At 38.8% G+C, this 17,048-nt stretch overlaps 1 protein-coding gene and 1 long non-coding RNA gene across 3 annotated transcripts in view; both read right to left on the bottom strand.

Annotated features, from left to right (window-relative positions):
* UBE2D2 (ubiquitin conjugating enzyme E2 D2) overlaps window positions 1–17,048 on the bottom strand; it is a 59,541-nt gene that overhangs the window by 4,006 nt on the left and 38,487 nt on the right. The window contains exons 3-7 of one of the 2 annotated variants that reach the window (XM_067731927.1): window positions 13,393–13,456; window positions 12,269–12,353; window positions 7,010–7,041; window positions 6,853–6,930; window positions 6,663–6,768 (exon numbers count right to left, since the gene is read on the bottom strand). In XM_067731927.1, the coding sequence (XP_067588028.1) occupies window positions 6,663–6,768; window positions 6,853–6,930; window positions 7,010–7,041; window positions 12,269–12,353; window positions 13,393–13,398 (307 nt within the window). In that variant the 5' untranslated portion in view covers window positions 13,399–13,456. The remainder of the gene's footprint in view (window positions 1–6,662; window positions 6,769–6,852; window positions 6,931–7,009; window positions 7,042–12,268; window positions 12,354–13,392; window positions 13,457–17,048) is intronic. The other variant, XM_067731928.1, reaches the window with a different exon arrangement.
* LOC137221749 (uncharacterized) lies at window positions 3,055–6,650 on the bottom strand. Its single transcript, XR_010942138.1, has 2 exons — window positions 3,935–6,650; window positions 3,055–3,210 (listed from the first exon to the last, which is right to left on the bottom strand). It is a non-coding gene; the product is annotated as an uncharacterized lncRNA (long non-coding RNA).

Raw genomic sequence — 17,048 nt, 5'->3', positions numbered from 1 at the left:
ATATCTCAAACTAAAGTCTCAAATTATTTTCAGTAATGATTTAGAATCTCATCTAAGCCATTTCCTCAGTGACAACCTGGAATGTAGCAGACAGATCTCAACAGTACAATTTCCTCTGTTCAAATTCATTAACTTATGTATTCCTTATTGAAAGCAAAGAGGAGGCTAAGGCCACTAATTACATTAAATCCAGTGGTCTCTGACATACTGAAATAAATTCCAATCCTTCTATTCTGATGTTACCAGAACTCAGCTACCTTATTTCTCTCTAATGTTCTGTAGCAAGAGACAATGATTCAGAGCTCACGTTACTCCCCAAACATCAAATTCATCAGGAAAAGGAATATTCCTTTTCCTATCAAATCTGTTCTACGGAGATGAGGGGCTTCGGAGAGATGGAAAGTTTACACGCCCTTTATCATTCAGTTGTTAACAAAAAAAGCTATTTCCTTGCCTTAAGAGTATATGGAAAACAAAAAACATCAGGCAAGATGTTTTCTGACTCTTCATTCCTGTTGCCCACAAATGGCAGATGGCATTCCCAAAATATCTTCTCTTCCCATTGTCAGGTGTATCACCTGATGCCCTCTTCAAGCACAGAACATTCTAACAGCAATTAGGAAAGATTTCATGTATTTCCTGGAAATGACAACAAGGAGTTATAGATCTTTGAATGTTCATGAAATTACTGACTATAGAAGAAGAAACTTATCTGGCCTATCAAGCTGGCAAGAATACAACTGATTCTTCACCTAAAATTAGACATACGACCATTAGTATTTGTTAAGTTCCCTTTATTTACTCTTCCAACTATTTCAATAAGGCAACTTTAAAAAGACAAATTTTTTTTTTTTTTTTTTTTGCGGTACGGGGGCCTCTCACCGTTGTGGCCTCTCCCGTCGCGGAGCACAGGCTCCAGACGCGCAGGCTCAGTGGCCATGGCTCACGGGCCCAGCCGCTCCGCGGCATGTGGGATCTTCCCAGACCGGGGCATGAACCCGCGTCCCCTGCATCGGCAGGCAGACTCTCAACCACTGCGCCACCAGGGAAGCCCAAGACAAATTTTTTTAAAAAATTGAAGTATAGTTGATTTACAATGTTGTGTTAGTTTCAGGTATACAGCAAAGTGATTCAGTTATACATATACATATACATATATACTCTTTTTCAGATTCTTGTTGTGCATTATAGGTTATTACAAGATACTGAATATAGTTTCCTGTGCTATACAGTAGGTCCTTGTTTATCTATTTTATATATAGTAGTGTGTAACTATTAGTTCCAAACTCCTAATTTATCCCTCCCCGCTCCATTTCCCCTTTGTCAACCATAAATTTGTCTTCTATGTCTGTGGGTCTGTTGCTGTTTTGTAAATAAGTTCATTTGTATCATTTTAAAAAGATAAGTTTTAAGTAAATAACTTTTCTCTCTTTCTTTCCAGGAAAGGAAGGTAGGATGTGGGTAATCTGGACCTTGTAAAACAGTTCTTAGTACACTACTTAGATCCTTGAATTTGTAGAAAATTGATTTGGCTTATAATATACTATACCTTCTTTCTCTATAAAGAGAATAACTTCTATTTCTACAGCTTGTAGAGACTCTTCACTGAAGTAACTAAATTTTCACCAACATATATATATTCCTCATCAGTACAGACCCATTTTCATTAGTGTCATAACCCACAGTCACTTCCAATTCTAAAAACATATAATCAAGTGGCTTTATGATGCACTTAATCTGCTTCCTTTAAGTTTTCTGTATATTTAGGTCCCTTACCTATTTACTCAAAGTGGAGGGCATTTTGGGTCAAGATTACTGCCCTCAAAAACAGACTATGGGGCTTCCCTGGTGGCGCAGTGGTTGCGAGTCCGCCTGCTGATGCAGGGGACACGGGTTCGTGCCCCTGTCTGGGAAGATCCCACATGCCGCAGAGCGGCCCGTGAGCCATGGCCGCTGAGCCTGCGCGTCCGGAGCCTGTGCTCCGCAACGGGAGAGGCCACAGCAGTGAGAGGCCCACGTACCGCAAAAAAAAAAACAGACTATGGGGACTTCCCTGGTGGTACAGTGGTTAAGAATCTGCCTGCCAATGCAGGGGACAAGGGTTTGAGCCCTGGTCTGGGAAGATCCCACATGCCGCGGAGCAACTAAGCCCGTGTGCCACAACTACTGAGCCCGCGTGCCACAACTACTGAAGCCCACGTGCCTAGAGCTCATGCTCAGAAACAAGAGAAGCCACCTCAATGAGAAGCCCGCACACTGCAATGAAGAGTAGCCCCCACTCGCCGCAACTAGAGAAATGCCCGTGTGCAGCATCGAAGACCCAATGCAGCCAAAAATTAATTAACTAATTAAAAAAAAGAAAACACGGACTATGTTAAAGGGATAATTATATCACATACAGGATTCAGGCCTTCTTTAAAACACTAAACCTAGGTATGTTGATATAACCAAATTCAACAAAATGGCACTGCAGGTATTTTAAAAGATAGCTATCTAGACAGAACATATCAAGTCAAATAAACTAACAGCCCTTATGATTTAGAACAACTGAAAAAATCAACACCAGGCACAGAAGGGAAAGGGAAAAAAAAAGCTATGGTAACAATTTCAGGTATCTAGACCCCCTCGCCCCGCCAGACACACAGACACACACACAGACACACACACACACACAGACACACACACACACACACACACACACACACACAGAGTCCCACCTCTCTTGGCCCCATTTATATCTAGATTTCTATCTCTACAGCTACTTGGTAAAAGAAGAGCAACCAGGCCAGGAAATCCAAGAACAATAGGCATATGAACACTTTCACAAGCAGCCCTTGAATTACAAGGAGGCCTTCAAAAAGAAAAGGGGCCACTTATCTGGAAAACTATTTTAGTCACAATTTTGAAAAATGTGGTCCTCTGATTTTTTGTTTGTATTTTTGCCTGGGACCCCAGAAATCTTAATTTAATGCCCCAGAGTTTTTGTTTCCTTCAAAAAATTAACTTTTAAGAATATGCAAGTCTTACCGTAATTACAACATGACAAATATCCAATAATTTTTAAAATTATTTATTTATTTTTGGCTGCACTAGGTCTTTGCTGCTGCGTGTGAGCTTTCTCTAGTTGCAGCAAGCGGGGGCCATGCTTCGTTGCAGTGTGTGGGCTTCTCACTGCGGTGGCTTCTCTTGTTGTGGAGCACGGGCTCTAGGCTGCGGGCTCAGTAGTTGTGGCACACAGGCTTAGCTGCTCCGCAGTATGTGGGATCTTCCCAGACCAGGGCTCGAACCGATGTCCCCTGCATTGGCAGGCAGTTTCTTAACCACCGCGCCACCAGGGGAAGTTCCTATCCAGTACTTTTTTTTTTTTTCTTTTTTTGGGCTGCGTTGGGTCTTCGTTGCTGCATGTAGGCCTTCCCTAGTTGCGGCGAGTGGGGGGCTACTCTTTTTTTTTGGGGGGGGGCTACTCTTCATTGTGGTGTGCAGGCTTCTCACTGAAGTGGCTTCTCTTGTGGTGGAGCACAGGTTCTAGGCGCATGGGCTTCAGTAGTTGTGGTGCGTGGGCTCTAGAGTGCAGACTCAGTAGTTGTGGCGCACGGGCTTAGTTGCTCTGCGGCAAGTGGGATCTTCCCGGACCAGGTTGCGAAACCGTGTCCCCTACACTGGCAGGCAGATTCTTAACCACTGCACCACCAGGGAAGTCCCCTCCAAAACTTTTTACAATAGTACCTTTATCCCAGTTATTTAGGTGCTTACAAGGTACGAGTCAACTATGGATTTTTTTTTTTTAATTATTTATTTATTTAGGCTGCGTTGGGTCTTCATTGCAGTGTGTGGGCTTTCTCTAGTTGCGGTGAGCGGGGGCTACTCTTCATTGCAGTGTGCGGGCTTTTCATTGAGGTGGCTTCTCCTGTTGTGTAGCACAGGTTCTATGCACTTGGGCTTCAGTAGTTGAGGCACACGGGCTCAGTAGTTGTGGCCCCCAGGCTTAGTTGCTCCGCGGCATGTGGGATCTTCCCGGACCAGGGATCAAACCTGTGTCCCCTGCATTGGCAGGCAGATTCTTAACCACTGTGCCACCAGGGAAGTCCCCTCCAATACTTTTTACAATAGTGCCTTTATCCCAGTTATTTGGGTGCTTACAAGGAACCAGTTAACTATGCACTTTTTGCTTTTTTAATCTTCATAATAACAGTGAAATAGTTTTTATCATCCCTATTCTACCGATGAAAACTCTGTGGAATGCAGAAGCCAATCTGTCTCAAGTCTCATCCAATAAGAGGTGGAGCTGAGATCCTAATACAGGCAGTTGCATCCAGAATCTATGTTCTTTAACATGAAACTACGTTGCCTCTTGTCTAAATGTATGCATTAAAGAAATGATAAAATTTAAGTAGACAGAAAAGAAAAATATTTTTATGTACCAAATTTCATCCCCAAATACCCAAACTATTTCTTTCTAGCTATTTAATATACTTTCTATACAACGCAAGTTACAATGTGTAACACTTTATCTCTTTTCTGCTTTTTTCAAACATTGTATTTTCCTATTTCCCACAATATTTTTAAAGATCAATACTCTTTTGAATGCATTTTCCAGAACCAATATATTTTCTCCTCTACCGTTGAGTCTATATGTAATTTCTATTTTTCAGAAATAACACTGTTGCAAATGTACTTGCACAGAGAACTTTTTTTAACTGTTGGTCTTATTTTTTTAGTACAAATGAATGAACCTAGAATTACTGGGTCAAAGGGTATTAATGATTAAATCTCTTATTTCTTAATACATACTGGCAGACTGGACTATACAAATCTATACTTCTATCTGTAGCATATATAAGCACTCATTTCAATGCAGTTCACCAACATTTATTTTTCTTTTGTAAAGATCTTTGTTAATTAAAAAGGTGAAAAATGGGAACTTATTTTAATTTTTATTTCCTCTGTTCCTTTCTGTCCATTGGGATCTAGGTTTTTCCTTACTGATTTATATATGTTCTTCATATCTGTTAAACATATTGGCCCATTATCATACTTGCAGCCTATTTCTAGTATCTGTACTTTGACAACATTTAATCCACTTGTGATTTCATTTGGGTATGATGTTGAGGGGTTGAACAATCTCACATCAACAAATAAGATAATATTCAGTTCAGGAATATAAAAAAATCCCCAACCTCCTCATATAACTAGGTCTTATTTTAAAGAACTATTGGAGGGGGACTTACCTGATGGCGCAGTGGTTAAGACTGCACACCCAACGCAGGGGGCCCGGGTTCGCTCCCTGGTCTAGGAACTAGATCCCACATGCATGCCACCACTAAGAGTTCGAATACCACAACTAAGGACCCTGTGACTTCCCTGGTGGTGCAGTGGTTAAGAATCTGCCTGCCAATGCAGGGGACACGGGTTCGATCTCTGGTCCGGGAAGATCCCACGTGCTGTGGAGCAACTAAGCTCGTGCGCCACAACTACTGAGCCTGCACTCTACAGCACGCAAGCCACAACTACTGAGCCTGTGTGCCACAACTACTGAAGCCCACGCACCTAAAGCCTGTGATCCACAACAAGAGAAGCCACCACAATGAGAGGCCCGTGCACCGCAACGAAGAGTAGCCCCTGCTCGCCACAACTAGAGAAAGCCCACATGCAGCAACAAAGACGCAACGCAGCCAAATAAGTAAGTACTTAAGTAAGTAAAGAAAGAAAGAAACAACTACTGGATCTTCCATCACTAAGTTGGTAACTAACTTTCTCTACACATTTTCACCCTCCCCCCCACACAATATACCAAAGATTAAGATGCTCAAATAAAAATTTATATTAAATTGATTATCTTAGAGGGTGATTCTGTTCCTGACAGAAACCTAAAGATAAGAGCTGGTAAAACCTTAAAGAATGTGAATGTGAATTCACCTATACTTTGCTCTTCAAGAAACTACTATCTATGCTTATAGTATACAAGCATTCCTCTACAATGGCTGTTTTTTTTATTATTCTGGAACAATATCTATCCTTTCCATTCATGGATCTCAAGGTTGGAAGAGACATTGTTTGTCTTCTACTTTTACTATGCTCTAAAAAAACATTCATACCAAGTAGTCATATTCCAACCTATGCTTGAATAGCAAGAGCAATGGACAGAGAGAAGTCACGACACCAAGGAATACCTATGCTTGAAAATCCAGCTCTCTCCAGTGGGTCTAAAGGTCTTTTTAAGAATAAGGGGCGGGGGGGGGGGGTGCTTCCCTGGTGGCGCAGTGGTTGGGAGTCTGCCTGCCAATGCATGGGATGCGGGTTCACGCCCTGGTCTGGGAAGATCCCACATGCTGCGGAGCAACTGGGCCCGCTCGCCACAACTACTGAGCTCGCACGTCTGAAGCCTGTGCTCCACACAAGAGAGGCCGTGATAGTGAGAGGCCTGCGCACCGCGATGAAGAGTGGCCCCCGCTCACCACAACTAGAGAAAGCCCTCGCACAGAAACAAAGACGCAACACAGCCATAAATAAATAAATAACTTAAAAAGAAAAAAAAGAATAAGGGGGATTGCTACCTCCTCTTAAAAAAGGAATCCGAGCAATCTTTCCAAGAATAAGTAATCTTAAAAAGACAAAAAACACAGTAGGATTTTTATACTGATATCAAATACTCATTCTATTACCTTTTGAAATAGTTAGTGCTGGAGACCACTGTGACCGTAGAATATCAAGACAAATGCTGCCATTACTGTTAATATTTGGATGATAAATTCTTGTTGTAAATGCAACCTATCAAAAAAGGAAAATTTTTTGTAAACTGTTTCAATAGTATTGTCGAAAGTAGATACAAAACAATTGTCATATCCCAATTACCTTAGGTGGTTTGAAGGGGTAATCTGTTGGGAAATGAATTGTCAAGAAAAATACTCCACCCTGATAGGGACTGTCATTCTGTTGATAACAAGAAAAGTTGGATTAAAATGAGTGAATTACATAAACTATTTATTCTGAAATTAATCTGAATACTTACTGGCCCCATTATTGTAGCTTGCCAATGGAACACTGAAAAAGAACAACAAAAAATCACCATGAAGCAATATCCACAGTATACCTACACCATAATAACATATCATTCCCCATGTAATCTCAGTTCATTTATTAGCAATATGATGAGTCCTGAGCAGGATGAGGAATCTAAATTAAGTTGGAATCTGAACAGAGAAAACAAAAATGACTAGCATTGGGCTTCCCTGGTGGCGCAGTGGTTGAGTCCGCCTGCCGATGCAGGGGACACGGGTTCGTGCCCCGGTCCGGGAAGATCCCACATGCCGCGGAGCGGCTGGGCCCGTGAGCCATGGCTGCTGAGCCTGTGCGTCCGGAGCCTGTGCTCTGCAACGGGAGAGGCCACAACAGTGAGAGGCCCGCGTACCGCAAAAAAAAAAAAAAAAAAAAAAATGACTAGCATGGTATAGAACACTGATAAGGTGCTCAACAAAGAAGTATTTGGGCTAAAACATCTTGAAAATTCATGTCAGGGAAACAAAATTCTTGACAAGGTCCAAAATTTCACTTTTAAACAGGCATTTCCTTACCTCAAAGGGTAAAAAAGAACCACAAGATTCAATTCTTTCATGTGTTATATCATTTCCCCAACACAAATATATATAATATACTCCTTTTATAATACTGGCATAGAGCAGAACAGTAAACTTAAAGTAGACAATACTCAAATTAGGAAATGCTGGCTTTTTTCCAGTGAGAAAAAAATTTCCAAGAGTTCTCACCTGTAGGTGTTTAGAATTGCTGGTACCTCAGTAAATAAAGAAAACATCAGCTGAAAGCCCCAAGCTTGATTACAAACTCGGGATAATCCCAATAAATTATATACTTGTTTAATAAGGAAATTTTCTCTTCAAACTGCAAAAAATGGTGCTTGTTCCATTTCCAAAGTAATGCCACTAAGGACAACACAAAGATCAAAAAGCCAGTTTTCACTTTCTAAGCAAGCTACTTAGCATTAAACATTCACACTAGGATTTAAGCAAACTAAGGGAAGCTATCACTGGGATTATACATGAGCAACCCAAACCACCTAACCCTCGACACAAAGAGGAAATGTGAAGACTAAAAAACCGCACGAAAATCCACTGGGATATCAGGCCAAATCCTTAAATTCCTTCTGACCACCTGCATGAGAACTGACCCTATGGTTGGCCTGCCCCTCACTGGTGCCTGAATCTACAAAGAGCAGCCTGTTTATTAGGAATTAAAAATAAAGGATAGGTACTGCTGAGGCTCTCCTTTTTACGTTACCCATCATTAGTACTGAGAAAAATTCCTCATAACTTCTGCCAACCAATTTTTTATGGATTAAGCAGCTAAGGAGAAAGTCACTTTGAGTCACTAAGATTAGTCCCAGTATCTTTAACAAAGGTCCTATTAAAAGAGCCCTAAGGTCCTATTTAAAGAAACAAGTCTCATTCTGTTTTTAATCATAAATATATTTACAATTCGAGTAAACGAAACACACTGATAATTAGAGTAAACAATCCCAATGACAAAGCTGAAAACGCTATTAAAAATGACCAAGCTACAGGTCAAGGGAATTGTTTTAAAGCAATCTTATTCTTCCATTTAATCCTTCTATATTTTTAAAATTTGTGGCTGTAAATGGGAAGATATATTTATACCTGCACTCTTGTTAAAGGTTGTAAGAATCAGATAAGGAATAAAAAGAGAGAACTAAAGCACTTAGATGATAAAATATACAAATATCGAGACATGCTAAAAAATTTAGTTAAAAATTTTTAAAACTATCTAAGTCCTAACTTTTTCTTCTGAGTCTTTTCAAGATCAATCTTTCTCTTGCTAAAAATACTGCCAGACTTAAGAAGTTATTGGAAAAATTTAAACCTGAACAAATTCTTGGCTGAAGGTAAAATATTTATTTTTGGTGATTTCCTATTCTTCCTCTACAGAAAACAAAGACCATTTTATGCTTTATGATTAAAATCGACTAAAAATTAGACAACATAGAAACCCCAAAGGCTTGGAGCAGAAATTCTGACAAGACAAGCTGGCAACTAGAACATTTACAATTACATAAAGGATACCCTTCCTAGAAGAAGATGTGAAAAGATCAATATTTTCAAGTAATAATGCAATCTCTTTCATATCTGGCACTCTGGAAAATTGAAAATATTCTAGTATATTTAAGCAAGAATCTTATATTACTGAGAACTCTTATAAGCAACATCAACAGGCTATTTCATATGTAATTCATATCCATTTAGTTAGTAAATCATGTTTAATATTCCCCAGTAGAACTAAACTTATATAAACCATTAGTTCTAAATAAAAACCCATTAACACTCAAATGCTAACCTTTATTAACTTGTTTCCGTCTTTATAAATAAAGGGTCAAATACTGTCACCAGAAAAATGAGCAAAAGCACATACACAGGGCTGTCTTTAAGAGTGAGAGGGGAGAGGAATAAGGAAATTGCTAATGTAGCAACTGAGATCAACAATATTTATGTCTCTTGTTAAAATGATCTAGAATCTACAATACCAACAAAAGGCAGAGAAGAACAAAATAAAAACACATTAATTTGGGGCTTCCCTGGTGGCGCAGTGGATGGGAGTCCGCCTGCCGATGCGGGGTACACGGGTTCCCACCCTGGTCCAGGAAGATCCCACGAGCCGCGGAGCGGCTGGGCCCGTGAGCCATGGCTGCTGGGCCTGCGTGTCCGGAGCCTGTGCTCCGCAGCGGGAGGGGCCACGGCAGTGGGAGGCCCGCGTACCGCAAAAAAACAAAACAAAAAAACAACAACAAAAAAACACATTAATTTAATTAACAAAAGCATTTCAAGACCTACCATTTAAATCTTAATTGAGTATTCTGCCACGCTGGTTAAATATAAGAATACCTACTGGAATCAATGACTTACGTCTCCCTCTGGAGCACATTTGTTTCCATGTCTTGGCTATTGTAAACAGTGCTATGAACACTGGGGTGCATATTATCTTTTCCAAGTTAGTTCTCTCCAGATAAATGCCCAGGAGTGGGATTGCTGGATCATATGGTAACTCTACTTTTAGTGTTTTAAGGAACCTCCATATTGTTCTCCATAGTGGCTGCACCAATTACATTCCCACCAACAGTGTAGGAGGGTTCCCTTTTCTCTACACCTCCAGCGTTTACTGTTTGTAGATTTTTTGACAATGGCCATTCTGACTAGTGTGAGGTGATACTGCATTGTAGTTCTGATCTGCTTTTCTCTAATAACTAGCAATATTGAGCATCTTTCCATGTGCCTATTGGCCACCTGTATGTCTTCTTTGGAGAAATGTCTATTTAAGGTCTTCTGCCCATTATTTGATTGGGTTGTTTGTTCTTTGTCAAAAAGCTTTTATTAAGCTGTATGAGCTGTTTGTATATTTTGGAAATTAATTCCTTGTTGGTTGCATTGTTTGCAAATATTTTCTCCTATTCCACAGGTTCTTTTTTTGTTTACAGTTTCCTTCGCTGTGCAAAAGCTTTTAAGTTTAATTATGTCCTATTTGTTTATTTTTATTTTTATTTCCATTACTCTAGGAGACGGAGCCAAAAAAATACTGCTGCAATTTATGTCAAAAAGTATTCTCCTTGTGTTTTCCTCTAGGAGTTTTAGAGTACCTGGTCTTACACTTAGGTGTTTATTTTCAGTTTATGTTTGTATATGGTGTGAGAAAATGTTCTGATTTCATTCTTTTACATGTAGCTGTCCAGTTTTCCCAGAACCACTTACTGAAGAGACTATCTTTTTCTCCATTGAATATTCTTGATTCTTTTGTTGTAGATTAATTGACCTTAAGTGCGTAGGTTTATTTCTGGGCTTTCTATCCTGTTCTACTGATATATATGCTTGATTTTTGCTTTCCTGTTCCACTGATCTATATTCTTGTTTTCTGCACCATACCCCTTTGATTACTGTAGCTTTGTAGTACATTCTGAAGTCAGGAAGCATGATTCCTCTAGCTCCAGTCTTCTTTCTCAAGATTGTTTTGGCTATTCGAGGTCTTTCTGTGTTTCCATACAAATTTTAAATTTTTTTGTTCTAGTTCTATGAAAAATGCCATTGGTAATTTGATAGGGATAGCACTGAATCTGTAGACTGCCTTGGGCAGTATGGTCATTTTAACAATATCTGTCTATGTCATCTTCAATTTCTTTCACCAGCAACTTATAGTTTTCAGAGTATAGGTCTTTTCAGCATAATGTTTTTAATGCTCATCCATGTTGTAGTATATATCATTTCATTCTTGTTAATCGTCAAATAATATTCCATTGTATGGATACACCACATTTTATTTACCCCTTCATCAGCTGGTGGGTATTTGGGTTGTTTTCACTTTTTGGCTATTATAAATAAAGCTTCTATGAACAATCATGTATGAGTTTTTGTACAGATATACATTTCATTTCTCTTGGACGCATACCTAGGAATGAACTCACTGGGTTATATCGTAACTCTATGTTTAACTTTTTGAGGAACTAACAGGCTGTCTTCCAAGCTGGCTATACCATTTTGCATTCTACCAGCAATGTATGAAGGTTCAAATTTCTCCACATCCTCATCAACATTTGTTATTATTTGACTTTTTGATTCTAGCCATCCTAGTGGGTGTAAAGTGACATCTCATTATGGTTCTGACATGCATTTCCCTGATGATTAATGATGCTGAACATCTTTCCATGTGTTTATTGGCCATTTGTATATCTTATTTGGAGAAATAGCTATTCAGATCCTCTGTTTATTTTAAAATTGGGTTATCTATCTTTATATTGCTGAGATACAGACTTTTAAAAAATATTTTGGATAAATATGCCTTATTAGATATATATGACCTACAAAATTTTTCTCCCATTCTGTGTGTCTTTTCACTTTCTTAATAGTATCATTTGTTGCACCTAATTTTTAAATTTTGATGAAGTCTAATTTATCTTTTTCTTTTATTGCTTATGCTTTGGGGGAGTTTAACTCTCCAGGGTAAGCATTTTTTCAATCTGACAAAGGAATGTAATAGTACTAACTATGGTAGAAGCAAAGGCAAATTACTTTAGCACACTACAGAACTTCAAAAATGAAATCTAATCCCCAGACTTCAAACGCTTTTAATTAAAAATCAGTCACTCTCAACTTTGAGGAATTTACCTGAAATAAAAACACTCTTTCAATTGAATGACCACACTGATGCAGATGGATTATATGATAACCGTGAAATGACAAAAGTAGAATCAGAAAACCTGAGAATGAGTCCACTTCCGGAACCTCCACAAGCCTCTCACCAGATTCTTCTCTAAAATAGTTTACCATTTCTATCCCAATGACCTAAAAGAATTGTGAGGCGTAAGTGAGATAATGTGTGTTTAAGTACTTGTCCTGTCCTGTTTGGTATCAAATACTATAGTTACTCATACTGGACAGGTCGAAACATAACATAAATGGGATTTTTCATCACAAGTACTTAGTCTTATAATTTATAACATCTGTTTTATCTATAAAGCAGTCCTTGTACAAGGGCTTTGCTTTGGTTCTTAAGGATTTAGGAGACCAAAACAGCAATCTAAGAAAAACAAGGAAAAAATTAATTTACACACAAACTAATATAACCTCATTTATTTTTTGTCTTAATCTATATACTTCTCTTACACAAATGTTTCCAAGTATATTCCATTTTTTCCCTATTTGCTAAATGTTGCATTTTCTGTGTGTGAATTAGTTTTGTGTTACAAGGCACAGCCTCTTCAAATATCCTCCACTTTAAAAAGGATAAAAGATGGTATAAGGGGAAAAAGCTGTGTTGAGACAAAGTGGAACAAAAACAAAATTATTATCCAACATGTACGATAAGTACAATAGATTATTTTAGACAGGATTAAGGAGATAAACTGGACATTAAAAATAAATTGTAGCTGTCTTCACGAGTATGAGTCAATAGAAAGACAGACACAGACCCACATACATACATACACATATACATATACACACACATACCCCCCCCATCATCTTTAGTATTATCTTACTGAAAGAACAGTAGCTTGCTGTAAGTAAAAGCTCGAATATTTTGACTCAAGTAAATACCCAGAAGGGACAAAGGACAGATAAGAAGGAGCCAGGACAACTACACAGACAATGTCTGGCAGAAGAGGTTCAAAATGTAATAAACAGTACAGAAGATGATGGGATACACATAAAACTGCACCTTTCATGGGCAAGTAAAGGTAAATACTGCCTCTTCTCTACTGCATAATTATCTCTTCACACAAAATAACCTTAAGAGATGTATATTTATCAGTCCCAGAGTTCCCCAGAGGCAGATTTTTATGCTGTTTTATGTTTCACTCTATCATTCCTTTCACATACTTACTATCATCTCCAACGGGACCTGCTGAACACTGTGCTGGGGGGTCCCGCGCCAGGTCGTTCAATTCCTTAAGAAGGAGAGAAAAAAGAAATGTATTCAACATAAATATAACTTTTATCCATTAATAAAATTGTCACTGTTACCAACATTCTCTGTCCCACCAGTAAAGCTCTTTTAGGAGCACTCCTTCAAAGTCAGAGAAGGGTAGATTAATGAAATCTTTGGGATTTCATTATTTGGGATTCTTGAATGCAAATATATGTTTATACAAGTAATCATTTTTGGTTTGTTCGGAGTTTAGTAGGTAGTAAATATAAGGAAGGTAAACATGTATCGTACTAAAGAACCACACAAAAACTGTTTTTAAGTAAAAACTTATTAGTTTTCAAAAAAGATCAACAGCTTTTTTTTTTTAAAGATTTAATTTTATTTTTTTGGCTGCAGTGGGTCTTCGTTGCTGTGCGTGGGCTTTCTCTGGTTGCAGCGAGTGGGGGCTACTCTTCATTGCAGTTCCTGGACTTCTCACTGTGGTGGCTTCTCTTGCTGCGGAGCACGGGCTCTAGGCATGCAGGCTTCAATAGTTGTGGCACGCAGTCTCTGGAGCGCAGGCTCAGTACTTGTGGCACACGGGCTTAGTTGCTCCATGGCATGTGGGATCTTCCCGGACCAGGGATGGAACCCGTAACCCCTGCATTGGCAGGCAGAGTCTCACCCACTGAGCCACCAGAGGAAGTCCCTACAGGCTGGTTTTTGTACCTCAAAACCATTAGGTTATACTTGAGACAAACTCTTTAAGTCATCTTTAAGTCATAAATGTTCCAAATTACACGGAACCATCTGACAAGATACTGGTATTTTTTCAGCTCATATCCACTACCAAGGTTTCAAAGGTAGTAGAAAAAACTTAAAAAAGGATATATTACAGGGCTTCCCTGGTGGCGCAGTGGTTGAGAGTCCGCCTGCTGATGCAGCGGAGACGGGTTCATGCCCCGGTCCAGGAAGATCCCACATGCCGCGCAGCGACTAGGCCCGTGAGCCATGGCTACTGAGCCCGCGCGTCCGGAGCCTGTGCTCCGCAATGGGAGAGGCCACAACAGTGAGAGGCCCGCATACTACAAAAAACAAACAAACAAACAAAAAGGATGTATTACAAAGGCTGGCTGAACATAACCCATCATAAAGATTTGTAATCAGAGATGGAACTACTTGTAGTAATGCTCCACAACCAGATGCCAGCTTCTTAGTCACTTTAACATAAGAATCCACAAACTTGAGACTTGTTACTGGGTGGGGATGCCTGAAAAACCACAAAGCAGGAAATCATACTATATTCCCTTTCCCCTTGACTTGGTATTTGAGATAAAAACAAGCTCTGAGGGAGGACTAGTTTTAATTATATGTTAAAACCAGAACAGTAAAAACAGTAAAATCTATTAAAAGTTCAATAAAAACTATCTCAAATCTTATTAATGAGTTACATAAGTAAACTTTTTAACTTGCAACACATAGATATTTCTGTAAGTCCCTTCTTCTGAGTTAACTTATTCAACCAGCCATTTGGTTACATCAATTATCCTGTTTTATCCTATCTGTAAGCTCGGAGGACAAAGCATAAAGTATAGAAATAAAGTTCTGTTTTGTTTTTTAAAGGGCTGGGGTTGAGATAAAGATTTAACAATATTTACTTTCTTTTGTATCTCAATTTGGTGATTTTGTATTTCTCTACAACAGAGATTCCTTGCCCATCTCAAGGAGGAAAATAAACAAAAAACAACCTACTGTACAGTTCCTATTCCCAAATGTTTGTAATAAAGTTCACTATAACTAAGAATGCTTGCTTGATTTGAAACAAAAAGTTAATCTACTTCTGACTAACATTTATCTAAGTGAATATAAGATCCATCAGATGGTGATCACTTTGTAATGTACAGAAATATCAAATCACTATGTTGTGCACCAGAAACTAACATAGTGTTGTGGGTCAACTATACTTCAAAAACAAACAAACTCATAGAAAAAGAGATCACATTTGTTTATCAGAGGTGAGGGGAGGTGGTGAGTTAGTCAAAAGGTACAAATTTCCAGTTATAAGATAAATAAGTACTAGGTATGTAAATGTACATCATGATAAATATAATTAACACTGCTGTATTTTAAAAAATATTTTATTTATTTTATTTATATTTTTGGCTGCGTCGGGTCTTAGTTGCAGCGCTCGGGCTCTTTGTTGTGGAGTGTGGGCTTCTCTCTAGTTGTGGCATGCGGGTTTTTTCTCTCTAGTTGTGGCACGTGGGTTCCAGAACACGTGGGCTCAATAGTTGCGGCACACAGGCTTAGTTGTCCCTCGGCATGTGGGATCTTAGTTCCCCAACCAGGGATCGAACCAGCATCCCCTGCATTGGAAGACAGATTCTTTACCACTGGACCACCAGGGAAGTCCCAACACTGCTGTATGTTATACATGAAAGTTGTTAAGAGAATAAATCATAGGAGTTCTCATTACAAGGAAAAAAATTTTTTTCTTTACCTTTTATTTTGTATCTGTGAGATGATGGATATTCACTAAACTTACCATGGTAATCATTTCATGATATATGTAAGTCAAATCATTATGCTGAACATCTTAAACTTACATAGTATGTCAATAAAACTGAAAGGAAAAAAATTTGAGCCATTAAAAAAAATCCATCAGTCCACTTCATGAGCCAGTATGATATAATTAATTCAAAAAACCTTAACCCAAACTTAAGCTAATACACAATTAACATACTCATTCAACACTTCCTTGGTTCAAGGCACTCATATGGATGAATCTCAAAGGCATAATGTTAAGTGAAATCAGTCAGACATAAAAAGACTATAATCTGTATGATTCCATTGATATGTATTCTAAGAAAGGTAAATTTATAGTGACAGAAAGCAGACCAATAGTTTCAGGGGCCAGAGAGAGCTGGAGGGGATTGAACTGCAAAGGGATATGAGGAAAATTTGGGGGGTTATGGAAATATTCTGTATCATGATTTTCATAGGGACCACAAAACTGTGTATACATTTATTAAAACTCAAACTGTACACTTAAAATTGTTGAATTTTATTGCATATAATATATATCAAAGTTGTTTACTAAAAAAGCATATATCCATTCATCTTTGTATATGCATAAAATATCTCTGAAGAATACATAAGAAACTAGTTCACAGTATTTGCCTTCAGAAGGAAAGTCTGTTTTGGGGGTGAGAATAGGAACTATATGTATTCCTTTTATACCTTTTAACAAGTGTATTTACTGCCTATTTGAAAAATAAATTACCAGGGGCTTCCCCGGTGGCGCAGTGGTTAAGAATCCACCTTCCAATGCAGGGGACACGGGTTCGAGCCCTGGTCCGAGAAGATCCCACATGCTGCGGAGCAACTAAGCCTGTGTGCCACAACTACTGAAGACTGCGCGCCTGGAGTCTGTGCTCCGCCACAAGAGAAGGCACCGCAATGAGAAGCCCTCACACCGCAACAAAGAGTAGCCCCCACTCGCTGCAACCAGAGAAAGCCCGCGCACAGCAACGGAAGAACCAATGCAGCCAAAAAATTAAATTAATTAAATAAATCTATATTAAAAAAAATAACTTACCAGTTCTGACTATAAATTTGGATTAAAATAAAAT

This window comes from Pseudorca crassidens, chromosome 3, assembly GCF_039906515.1.
Source record: "Pseudorca crassidens isolate mPseCra1 chromosome 3, mPseCra1.hap1, whole genome shotgun sequence".
NCBI classification, from domain to species: domain Eukaryota; kingdom Metazoa; phylum Chordata; class Mammalia; order Artiodactyla; family Delphinidae; genus Pseudorca; species Pseudorca crassidens.
This window is presented reverse-complemented; position numbering and strand designations above follow the sequence as displayed.